The 13,402-nt window shown below is 40.9% G+C and overlaps 1 protein-coding gene across 6 annotated transcripts in view; it reads right to left on the minus strand.

Annotated features, from left to right (window-relative positions):
* The window catches only part of LOC140342405 (SLAM family member 6-like), a 49,024-nt gene that overhangs the window by 27,471 nt on the left and 8,151 nt on the right, over positions 1 to 13,402 (minus strand). For 5 of the 6 annotated variants that reach the window (XM_072428575.1, XM_072428574.1, XM_072428573.1 and 2 more), the window contains exon 1: positions 2,989 to 3,146. The exons of the other annotated variant lie outside the window; for it this stretch is intronic. In XM_072428575.1, coding sequence (XP_072284676.1) covers positions 2,989 to 3,037 — 49 coding nt within the window. In that variant the 5' untranslated portion in view covers positions 3,038 to 3,146. Of the gene's footprint in view, positions 1 to 2,988; positions 3,147 to 13,402 lie in introns of those variants that run through there. 6 annotated transcript variants of the gene reach the window in all.

The raw sequence follows: 13,402 nt of genomic DNA on the forward strand, positions 1-13,402 counted from the left end.
TCAACCTTTTTTTATCTTAATATGGGATACATTAAAGGCCTTTATCAGGGGGTTATTACAGAAAGAAATAAAGCAAAAAAGTAGCTTAAAAACAGCAAATAAATGTAAAGGGGAAAGGGTCAGTAAAGAATCAGAAGAGGAAAAAATTATCCAACTTTTAGAAATAAAAATTTGGGAAACAGTAGAAATTGGTAGAATTAGAGGTAGCGGTAATAGCAAAAAGGAAAGACCTCAGATTCAGATGCATTTTAAATACAGGTTTTGTTATACTGCCAAATTTGCTACAAACATTACTCGATTCATTCATAAAGAACAAAATCCTAGAGTAAATGTATGAGGCCTGTAAAATTGTTATACCTAAGAAAGATAAAGACTTAACATCTCCTGAAACCAGATTCATATAATTATTAACAGCGGATATAAAATCCTGGCAAAAGTGTTAGAATACATAAGACAATTGGGAAGTTGATACACCAGGAATACTTTTTACTGGTAAAATGATATGACTGTCACAGTTATTAATATTTACTAATATTATTACACAGGATTTATATAGCGCCAACATATTATGCAGCGCTGTACATTAAATAGGGTTTGCAAATGACATATACAGACAGTGACACAGGAGGGGAGGACCCTGCCCCGGGGAATTTACAATTTACAATTACAATGCTCATTTAAAAGAGCTCTCAAAACCCATTCTTTCAAACTTGCCTACTCATCTTTTTCTGCCTTTTGAAACCATCACTACTTCCCCATCCCTACATATCTATGTATTATCTATGTACATATCTATGTAGTGATGGGAAGTAGTGATGGTTTCAAAAGGCAGAAGAAGATGGGTAGGCAAGTTTGAAAAAAGGGTTTTGAGGGCTCTTTTAAACGAGCTTAAATGTCACAGAGTGATGTGATGCAAATTAGATGTTTGGAGGAGAATCATTACCAGGAAATAGTGAGTCAATATTGGGGGAGAGTGCCTTAAGTACAATGTAACCTCTGTGTTGTGGAGGTCTAAGGGTAGGGAGCTTTACTTGAATCTAGAAGCCTTATTTAATAGGCTAGCCCTCAGTTATCCACCTTTTCACCCTGGGGAATGAGTACAGGGGTAAATAGTAACCTTTTGCATTTTACAGAAAGGGTTGTTAGCCCTATACATGGCACAGCATTATAGAAGAAAAGTCTTAATTGTTCTTTTTTTAACTAATTAATGCCTTTGAAGGGTCCAGTGATGTCAGAAATGAATGCTCAGATTGGTTAAGTTGCATTCTCATGCCCATGCACAGCAGGTGTGTTCTCTGCTTGAATATGCACATGCATCTATGGATAAGCGCAACCCTGTACGAACATGCGCATCCCTGTACAAATGTGCACATACATACATTCCTCAACTGATGCACGGAGGACTTTTAAAGTTGTTTTCACGTCTGCTGCTTTGCTGACTGGTCTTCAGTCCACCTGTGGCAACTCGAAATGTACCGTTACCTTTTTTTTTTGGATTATCCACTACTGTTATATAAATTTTGTCTAACTGGTATTGATATTGGCTTGTTCCTGGTCCTGCTTTAACTGTTAGAAGTTTTCGAGGGAGTCAACAACAACTCAGAAACCACATTCAAGCCATCTATCCTTAGACTTCAACAATTCCAACAATTCTGCATCTGCCTCTGGGGCCACACCTACAAGTTTCTACAAGTTCAGAACATTCCAAAACTCCCACTAGTTGGACTGTATGTTGAATTGCCTATGCGGACATCACTGGATCCTGCAAAGGTTATTCATTAAAACTGAATAACAAAGGCATTTTTTTATTGTGTGTTGTCATTATTTCATTGATATGACATGGAAATTTATTTAAATTCTACGGCTGCTACAGGAGATTTATTTGAAAACAAATTCCACAATATCTTTTTATATATATAAATGCAGCATGAGTTTGGGGTAAAGCAATATTAGCTCTATTATTATCTACAATTGGAAAATGCATTCCACGTAATGAATACACCGATACCAATTAAGATATATATATATATATATATATATATATATATAATACAGTAAAGTCAGAAGGATATAAGGAGATCTTATTGAAAATTTAGGCTAAAATGCAGAAAGTGTCCAAAGAAAATACTCATTTAAACATTTGAGTAAATTGGGAGGAAAAATGTAAAGCCACTGGAGCAATGTGCTTAGGATAAAGCAATCCAGATAGTAAATAGATGTCTACAATGTATAAATAACACAAATATTTATTGCACATTGGGCATATCAGACCCCTGAAGTTTTATGCAAGATCGGATGGAAAGAAAACTCTTGATGTACTAAATGAAGATTTGATGTAATAACTGGAAGCTGGATATTGGCACTATGTAATCAGTACAATAAATCACACATTTAAGGTGGAGTTAGAACATAATCCACAGGTTAGTATTCTAGGGATAATGGAAAAGACGCTATATAATACAAGGTATAATATTATACAAGAACATTTTATGGCACATTTAGTGATGGATGCAAAAGAAGTGAGAAGTAGGTTATAGACTTTTTCACAAATATGGTCAAAGGGATAAAGTTAGCTAGGGTAAAAAATATCTCCTTTTATAGATAACTAAAAACATCATTCTTTAGGTTAGGTGTACCAAGTGGTGTTGGTCCCAGAACTATGCAAGGATCATCAAATCCGAGATCAACCAGCCATAATTCAAAAACCCCTGGAGTAACAATGGTTATAATTAGCTTGTTTAGGATAAATATTAAATACATTCTAATTTTTACCAAATATAATTTTTTTTCACTTTCATAAATTTTTTTTTCAATCAAAAATCAGCTAAGTTTCTATTTTCACAAATGAAACTTAATTTAGAACACCTTCTACATTTTCAATGCCTTTTTTACATGTTCAAATTTTCGTTAGTGTAAACTGTTTAAGGATATTCAGTGGTGTCGCTAACTTATTTAAAGAACACACAACACACACATTGGTAAACTTACATGTTTGCAGGAGAAACATCAACAGGGAATGTATAAAAAGGTGTCGCATTCTTCAGCTAAACAAAAAGCACCATGTTAAATGAAGAGATATTGTAGGAGTAAGATACTGTAGGAGGAAGCAAGACGTTATAAACCACACTGCACAGAGGTTGTTATAATTCCCTATATGACTGGACCCATCTATATAGTTGTTTAGTTGCATCATAGAGACATCTAGTGGATAAACAGCATACATTCTAATTTCTATTGATAAAAAAACAAAGTCAATAAATAAAATGATTAATGTTTAATTCAACCATCTGCATTTATAGAAGCTTGCTTGGATTTTACACTCTCATCCCTGTATACAACGTGTTGACCAGAGCAATTTCAATTTTTCCACCATTTTGTTAAAAATGATTTTATGGAATTCCGGTTCCGGTGCCTCATGTGAAGAAGCAGATTTTGGAGCGCCCATAGCACCCATGGGGTATCTGTATTCAAACTCTTCTAACAAATTCTTCTGAATCTCTTTCCTAAGTATCAATGACCCACACGGATGGACACATTGACAGTACTCTGCACTCGTGAAACATGGGAAGAACAGATTATAGCTCTATCAAAAATGTCCGCTACCGCTGCTACATCCGATGAGGCTCCATGTTCTTCTGCAGCCTTTGAGGATGATTTGCCTTAATTTCAGCCAGAACATGCACGCATCGCTATGGCCACCCTACTGAAATGGCAGGAGGCTATTGATACTACAATTGGTAAAGGGGATTCAGTCGTTCCTGCAGGAGCCAGCCAAATCAAATTCCAGCTGCTGAATGAAGAATTTCACCCTAGAAGACATTGTGCATGAGCATCAACTTCAAATAGCAGCCCTGGAATGTAAATTTCTGTCCTTAGCTGACAAAGTTGATGATTTGGAAAATCGTTCTAGCAACCTGCTGATCATTGGAGTTATGTGCCAAAACCATTCAAAGGCTTCTCGGCCATAAACATGTCTGTAAAGTCAAGCGAGCCCTTGGTTCACATGTCAGGAAGCCAATAAACTGCGTCTAGTGATCATATATGTTACCTAGACTAGGTTGATAAACCCGACTTGTAACAAAACTACAGATATCAACACAATCTGCAGCTGGATGGTGAGAATGTACTTCTTTTCGTTGACTACTTAGAAGTCTCTTCCAAGAGTAAAGCTTTCCAAAAGGTATGTACGTATCTTTTTCGCAGTAAGGTAGGAATCACTCTGCTTAGCCTGCTACATTGCACATGTGCGATCACCAGGGATCCAATCACTTCTTTACCTGTCCAAAGAAAGCTGAAATCACCACAACCAATCTTTCCATCATCGTCTCCACTATCTCCATCGTCTCCACCAAGCACTTGAAAGGTGGCAGGTTGTGTATCTTCCAAGAAAATCATCTTAGAAAGTGGAATGTAAAACAATTGGGTAAATAAAGTTGGATGTTTTTCAGCCTGGGGGGACCATTCGTGACTCAAAGCACACAGTTGCCCATAGGACTTCTGTGTTCATGCGACAACAGACACTGGTGGCTGGGAGAAGGGACGGTATAAAGTCCCATCAGCAAATTGCAGCTCAGAATTGAGACCAGACAAAACTACTCTGCTCATTAGCTGCAGTCTAACTCAAAATACCCTTCAGCTGCCCACAGTCTCAGGGCAGGGGATGCCAAGAGACCATTCACAGCCAAAGAGAAACTGGGGATGCCGCACACTGTAGAGCAGAAGACTGACAGCTATTTGCATGACTTTCCCAGCCAAAGTAAGAGATGCCGCCGAAGACAATTCACGCGCTGACCGGCAATGGCTTACTGTACAGGTTCTCTGGGCAAACAATTGTCTCCTAACTGTGCTCTGCTTGATTGCCATTATGATTCAATGCCCTCAGGTCAACCAGGATGATATTGTTCTCCTTTACACTCAGGGACTGTCTCTTATCCTAAATATTATTATTTGTATGCTCAGCCAAAATACTTATGTGGTCCATGACAATTTTCTTTTTTTATATATTCACATTGGAATCACTGTTTACTGATTCTTTTGAATTTAATTGCCCTTGCTAGCTTGTTGGAATCCCCTCACGTCTTTACCCATAAACTTTGAGGATTGTCCCCTGGGACGTAAAGGGATTTTGATCCCCCGTGTTGATGTTGCTCTATTTCAGCACTTGGACACTAATGATTTTATTTGGTTGAAAGAGATGCGGGTAGGGAAAGTGTTTGGCTCCCCTGTGGAACATTGCACAGCTGGTGTTTTAAAGTGCATCTCTGGGATAATACAGTCATCTTTAGAGGATTTAGGACGGATCCAACATGTGACTGCTAAACTCATGGAGAAATTAATCTCATTATATAACATTTATGCCCCAACGCCTTCATCATTGGCTTTTTCCAGCTACTCACTAAAAGGTTGGTGAAGGACCTCAACCTACTTAGAGTTGTGGGGGGGGGGGCTTTATTATGAATATTACCATGAATACTGGCCATTTTCATCCATTTTGCCACTCTGCAATCTGAATCGGCTAAGACCAATTTTTTGCCAAGACTACCATTATAGAAACACAGATTGATGACTCAAGCTTAAAATATATGATCTGGAGAACAGATTTCACAGAAGTAACTTTCCCATCCAAAAGGTTTATGCAATCCTTACATCCTGAATGTGGCCTAGAGCTCTACAGCTTAAAAAAAATAATCCCCCAGGGATGTCATGAATAAACCGCACTCTTTTGCTACCAAAGAAGCTGTCATGGATTTTTCCAGGGCTCAATCAGAGCTGACGATGGAAGGATCTGCAATACACGTTTGCGGACCTTTCTCCTATGACCATCCACGCCGAGGCATTACAAAGCCCCTGCCACAGATCTCGGCCTTGAAGGACATCTAATAGTGTCGGGCCTTTCTTTTTTTTTTTGCTGTTGCTGATTTCCCGTTGTGCTGGAACGGCATATTTATCAGATGCAACAAAAGATTCCTCTTCTCAAACACTAGATGTCTCCCCAAGCGCCTTCATACCCACCCTGGATTAAGGCCACCAGACTAGCCTTTTTCAACCTTTTTTAAAATGGGGGAACCCTTGAAATACCTTTCAGGTCTTCAAGGACCCCCTTCTATAATTACTATATCTACAGCTTACAGCACATTAGTTTATTGGTCAGTAGGAAGAATGCCTATTACATTGCTGGCCTTTGGAAAGAATGCCACCATTACAGATCACCAAAAAGATTATTTGTGTCACTCAAACTGACCTGGAACCCCTAGTTGCCTCTGGAGGAACCCTGGTTGAGAAACATTGAACTAGAGCCACTTTGTTGTGGCTCTCAACAAAGAGCCACAACAGAAACATCTCAGGGTCCAGGAACAGGGACCTCTGTTTCCTCCTTTGGCCAGCACAGCTACTAGTGCCTTTCCGGTGGATTCACTGCTCCCTCTACTTTTCACTTTCTTCTATATTTTTCTGCTGTTTTTTTTAGGCTTTCAATTGCTGTTTTTTCTCTGTTACTCCCTTTGTATACTGTTTTATTGTTGTATTTACTATATCATGTTTTGGTGTTACTTGTTACACCTGACATGCTGTCTGATCTGAGGCCTTTTCTTTTTTTGACTGTCACTCCTATACCTGTGCAATGTGAGAATGGGTGACATACGTAAAAGAACCTGGAAGAAAACTGAAGGAGATGGCAGCACCCAGCACTTCCTTCAGTTCTTGCCAAAGAAGCATACGGGGACGACACAGGACCTGACCACAGAAACCTCCTGATGGATGAATACTTTAGTTCTGCTTTAACTAGATAATGGTAAAAGACAAATATACCCACATTCTTAAGGACACTCTTTCAAACTCACATACTTTTGCTTTGGGACGGTGATCAGACAGATAAGAATGCTTATTGCAGAAGGGATCATAGATCAGTTTAAATACATCAAAATATTTGATAAGGTCAAAGAGTTATTGCCCTTGAAATGGGTGTTTCAACAAGACTTTAATGACACCCAGCATAATTTGATTCTCACCCTATAAAAAAAAAACGGCACAGATCTTTTTTGCGTAGTCCTGATTCCTATCAGCCATGGCTCTCCACCATGTTGGCAGTTCCCGCACTGCTCTATGGGCTCATCTTTCTTTTCTCACTGCTGGAAGTAGTGGAAAGATAGCTTTATGTGACATACCTTCTTCTGACCCAGCTGTGTCACCCCAGTCTACACTCCCCACGATACTTCTTTACACCACCTGGTGTCACCTACAAAGCAAACATTACCACTGTGCTACAATGCCCGACTCCACTGCCAAACTTCATTCCCATTCATTACCACCACACACACTCACTACATACCTACACATTCCACCATCATCACTGCACTACAGACTCACTATCACTACTATTCTACACTTCCCATCCTCATTGTCTCCTTACATTCCCATACATCACCTCTGCCCACCCTTACCACCAATATACCGACTCACCATCACTATTCTACACTGCCTACCCTCACCACCTTCTTAAAATCCCTGTCACCTTCACCACCCTACATTCCTAGCTCCCACTGCCAACCTAAACTGCTCATTGTCTCTGCAACCCAGACTGCCCATCATCAATACCCTTTGTCCCCACACTACCAGTGCCCACCAAGCTCCATAACCCCACAGATTCTGCCACTTCACACACTTCCAGTGGAGTTATTCTCCCTTCACACTGCATGGGTTAAATAGGGCTACAAGGACTTAAACCCCCCACCGCCCACCCCATCCACTTCTGGCTTCTTTGAAGTCAATGCAGGACCAAGGGTCTTTCATTGTATGAAAGGACTGTGAGGGCCCCACCTATGATCTAAGAGCATCAGAAAATTTCACTTATATGTAGTAGGTTACATATGTAGTATGTAGTAGAATACATAAAAGTGCATATGCAGTAAGTAGGAACCTTCAAAACCCAGAATTTACTACACGTGTCAAATCTGAAACCTGTGCATGTGCTGTAGAGTCCAATTCTTCAAATCAGTCTCTAAGGTACAGGATGAGGACTTTACCCATTTCATCATGTATACCACCCTATGGAGCAGCCCACTGCTTGGGACCATAAAAGTGGAAACTATCGCCCGATCTGTAATTGTAAAATATTTGCATTATGTGGATAGGTTGCTAAATTGCAATTTTCCCACACTCATACCAATCTATCCAGAGGGCTCCAAACTACTTGATGTGGCAGACTATTGTACAGAAATATCCTAACCCCCATATTCATCATCTTCAGCAATTTACTTGTACCTACTGTGAGCTTTGTGATACCATACCTCTCCTATCCAATTGTACAATTAAGGAAGTGTATTTCATTCTGCCTTCTGATGAGGAATTCTATTATGCCCTCCGAGTGTGCAACTACACTCCAACCAAACCATGGTTTGTTTCTATTAGGATTCTATTTCTATTTAGGAAAAAGGGAAGATCCCGATAGACTGTTTTTTTTATTTTTCTTACCCTAATTATTACCTAATGTTTCGAACCTTTGACTCACCATCTTTGTCCCTACCATCTTTTGGAAAATGGCCTTGTGTCAAGAAGGTATTTCTTTTCCAAGAAAAACAGCATAGACAGACACAAATTCTGCAAGTAGTACAAGGAATCAACATCTCATTTTAAAGTTTCATATCTGATGTTTAAAAAACAACATATTAATGTGATTTTATTCAAATAATAACAAGGGCAATAACAACAAAGGCCTTCAAAAAAAAATTATATATATTTTTTTTTTCACTAGCATACAGCCTGAATACTGCTTCTTTTACCTCCTACCTAGACTGCACTCCAACCAAATATGAGTAAACTATTGCCCTTGTTATTAATTTGATTAAAATCACATTAATATGTTGTTTTTTAAACATCAGATATGAAAGTTTAAAATGAGATGTTGATTGTTCAATTGAAGGTTTACCGTAGCTAACTGTAGAATTATTGAGTTCTAGACATCCATATAAAAAGAAGGATCATTATGTTTTATTACAAACTAGATCTCTAACAAAACTGTATTATTTATTATTATTTGACAATATATGTGCTATATGTTTATATCTTGTATTTGTACAACATAGAAATCACACAACCTCTGCAAATTTATACCCCTGAAGGAGCCTATATCAAGCGAAACGCGTTGGAAATCATGCGACCATAACAGGTCCCCTCTTACCTTGTTTTCAATCTTTATATGTACTTTGTATGACATTGGAAGGAGTCTTATGTCTAGATTAAAGTATCCAAACCCTGTGACAATAAGAGGCATTTGGATATTGAGCTTAAAATAAATATGTACTTTTGATGTAAGTACTAATTGTAACTTGAAAAATACACACTTGATTTATTTTTGCACAAAAGCCTCCTGAGGCTGAAACCTCTTTCTTTCCCCTTCTTCCCCTTATACCTATACTATGACCCCTTTGCTAAAACATTGCACAGCAGTGACCTTGTGTGACGGACGCCCTCTCAGCCCACACCCCTGCGGATAGACTTTCCAGCATGCTCAGCAACAATCCACGCACCAGCAGGCTGAATAGGGGCCGTCCCGGGGCAAGGTTAACCACTCTGGTAACCCTTGCTACTCACACCATCACAGGTAGACTGCCACCACGTGCTTAGACGGAAACGGTTGGACGGTTTGCCTTGGTCCCGGTTGCTGTGTAAAGTTATTATTCGGAGTCGCTGGGCTCCCTGCAGTGCTCAATGTGTCAGTGCCGTTGTCCTTAGCAACAAAATGGAATCAGTGAGAGCTGTCTCTGGTGGACTTACATGGCTTTTTCTAGGCCAACCACAGATGTGGGACTAATACAACAATCCGATAACAGCTGGGTGGGGGTTGTCTGAGGGGCTGTGTCCACATGGGTTATGATGTTCTGTGGACACTTCCAAAATGCCCTTATTCTAGCCAATATTATTAATTTAACAAGTACAGGTTTTATGAATGGCCAACCCCCAGATTAATAATCACCACAAAATAAGGAGTTCACAGAGACCAAACTATGCATGTCTGGGACTTATGGTTCACCAGGACAGGCTACATATGGTTTCCAGGCTTTCCTGAGGCCTAGGAGAATAGTTCTTGGTCTCAAAATGCGCACCATAATGATCCAACTACAAATCAACTACTACTTCATACAGAATGGCATATTGGTAATACAAAGATTATTATTAATATTTGGGTTCTGAATACATCTCGGAGTTCAATCAGGGGGCACCCTACTATCATTATCTGAGTTTTATGACACCTGGAGACACAAAACCCCCAACTTTTAAAATTGGTGTCGTAAACTATAGGGCCTTGAAGGATGTTGTGTGTCAGATCAAGGAATATTTGATAAGGGGAAATTTATGACCTGAGGGAAAATCAGGACCTAATATTTTCCACATTATCACACCTTGTATCAACTCTGTTTAAGGTTCCTGTATAACATTTCTCCTACTGATTTATTCTCATGCTGAGAATATTGATACCATCCAACAGTATAATGCATTTTAGACATTAATAAAAAATAATGCCTGAGTTCTGCCAGACGTACTTTACTGTTCTGACAGACGTGCTGCATAGAGTTGATGCTGTAGGTCTAATCTGTATGTCCCTAGCTCTACTTCTTGACTTACATTTCATTATTATGGATTTTTAATGGGATGGAGTAAGACGTGTGGACCCTCTATCACCCCATGCTTCTTCTGCTTTCACCCACCCTTGAAGCCAGTTGCCCACACTCCATGGAGGGTCACTTCTAGACGACCTTAGCTTTAACCTCCTACTCTAACTATTACTCCTTGCTCCTTCCCTCCTTCCATTCCTCCTATCAACCCAACTTGCCTGTTATAGAAACTCTAATGTTCATCTAAAAATAAATACATTTGAAAGACCTCAACAGAATACATTAAATCAATGTAAATGAAACTTACTGAACTGTGGGATGATAGCAGCATTTTTGTTTGTGAATTTATGCTAGGTAGGTGCTTTGGTCTTCCGGTTTTAGGTTGGCTATAGTGTTATTAGAGTGTTGGCTCCTGGTATTGATGTGGCTAGAGATGAGCGAATTGAAGCTGACGAAGTGGACTTCGATCCGAATTTCAGGAAAAATTCGATTCACAATGCGCTTTGTGGTAACGAATCGCAATATTTCCTAAAATGGCGGCTAAAATGGCAGCTACACGTGTGAGGACATGGGGCAAGGAACTCTGGGAAGGCGGGATGACCCATAATGCCATGCATGCAGCCAATCAGAAACCAGCCAGCCCTATAAATAGCCTCAGCCATCTTGGATTAAGACATTTTACAGCATTCTGAGTGCAGGGAGAGACGTCTGCAGGCGCTAGGGAGAGTGATAGGATAAACCTCATTGTGAAAAAAAACAACCTGAAAAAACAATTTATAAGTGCAGGGAAAGGATAGGGAGGAATCATTTCACAGCATTTTAGTGCAGGGAGAGATGTCAGAAGGTGCTAGGGACAGTACTAGAAAAGCGTTTCAGAAGTGCAGGGAAAGAATATTTGGGGATCCAAATATCTATTATTATACAGCTCTGTCATTCCAGCAATTTGTTCTTGTTATTGGGGGGCAAGTGCTATGTTGAAAAGCCTTTAGTGGCTTAAATCTGTGGAAAAATCAAAATATTTACGCATTTCACTTCTGCAGTTATATGTGGTAAAAGCGTTCAGTGGCCTATTTCAGTACAAAAAGAAAAATATATACGCAGTTCACTGTTGCAGTTATTTGTGGTGAAAGCGTTTAGTGGTCTATTTCAGTACAAAAAGAAAAATATATACGCAGTTCACTGTTGCAGTTATTTGTGGTGAAAGCGTTTAGTGGCTCATTTTAGTACAAAAAGAAAAATATATTCTCAGTTCACTTCTGCAGTTATATGTGGTGAAAGTGTTTAGTGGCCTATTTCTGTACAAAAAGAAAAATATATTTGTCACTTTTAGGGGTGTTTTAATTTGCTTTTTAATAATTTAGTTCAGCTAAAAGTATGTCAGACAGAGAAGTGTCAGGCCATGCACAGAGGAGTGGAAGAGGCCTAAATGTTTCTGGCACAGGCAGAGGTTGCAGCAGAGTAAGGGGGCGTGTCAGCAGGAGTCGCAGTGAGAGTCCTGAGCTCCCGGTGTCATCTAGCGGTCGTGTCTTGACCAGCAACCCAGTGGTTCTTGATTTGTTAACTAGGTCATCCACTTCATCCCAAGTGACATCAGACACCCCCAGCCAACAGTCGGTGGGTTTGTCAGACACAACCCTTAGTTGGCGTGGCCCGGGAGCAGACCCTGTGCCATCACCTGTCCCCAACCTGCCTCTGTCCTTTGCTGTTCCCTCAGCCACAGAAGTATTGTATGCTGTGGGCTCAGCTCCACTATACAGCGAGGACGAGCTAGTAGAGGACAGCCAGCAGCTACTGCCCAACATCTGGAGGGTACATCCGCCGCTAGGCAGGCAAGTAGTGATGAGGAGAGTGGCATGGGAGGTGATGTTGCGAGCGGTCAGGCTCCTGACACAGAGACCGTTGATGAGGACATCAGTGACGTGCATACACTACTTGATGATGATGAAGCCGATCGTACTTGGGAGCCAGGTGAAGAAGGGGCTTCATCATCATCAGGAGAAGAGGGTGGCAGCTTGCCCATGAGGCAGTGGCTGAGCCAGTAAGGTGGTAGCATGGCTGGGCGTCAGCAGGTTGGCAGCAGTGGGAACCAAACGTGCCTGGGGTAGACCACCTACTTCGCAGCAGCCTACCTGCACAGAAAGTGGTGGTGCAGGGATTCTTGGAGGCAGTGGCTGTAGCAGTCAGTCAGTGCGGAGTGTTGGGGGGAAAATCACCTTCTCGGCTGTGTGGCAGTTCTTTGTTAAGCCGCCGGAGGTGGTTAACATGGCCATATGTAAAATATGTGGGCAGAAGGTGAAGCGTCAACATATGCAGCGTCACCATAAAGTGGCCTGGGAGAGGCATGGCTCCGATGTGGTGGTCCAGCCTGCCGCAGCAATCGCTGCATCGCCCAGTGGCATGCACAGGGTTTTAGGCAGTCAAGGTTCCACCACCTCAGCCTCAGCTCCATCTTCTGCTAGGTCAGATGCTCCTGCTTTTCCTACTCCTCATCAGTCATTCCGTCAGCAATCGATCACCGAAGCGATTGCCAAGAGACAAGAGTATGCGTGCACTCATCCAACGGCACAGAAGCTGAATGTGCTCCTGTCCAAGTTTCTGGTGCTGCAGTCCCTCCCTTTCCAAGTGGTGGACTCTGCACCTTTCAGAGAAGTGATGGCTTGTGCCGAGCCGAGGTGGAGAGTCCCAAGCCATCATTTCTTTGCTAAAAAGGCAGTACCAGCCCTGCACAAATATGTAGAACAGAAGGTGGACCAGTCCCTGAGCCTGTTGGTGTCTGCCAAAGTGCATGGCAG

Source organism: Pyxicephalus adspersus, chromosome 12, assembly GCF_032062135.1.
Source record: "Pyxicephalus adspersus chromosome 12, UCB_Pads_2.0, whole genome shotgun sequence".
In the NCBI taxonomy this organism is placed as follows: domain Eukaryota; kingdom Metazoa; phylum Chordata; class Amphibia; order Anura; family Pyxicephalidae; genus Pyxicephalus; species Pyxicephalus adspersus.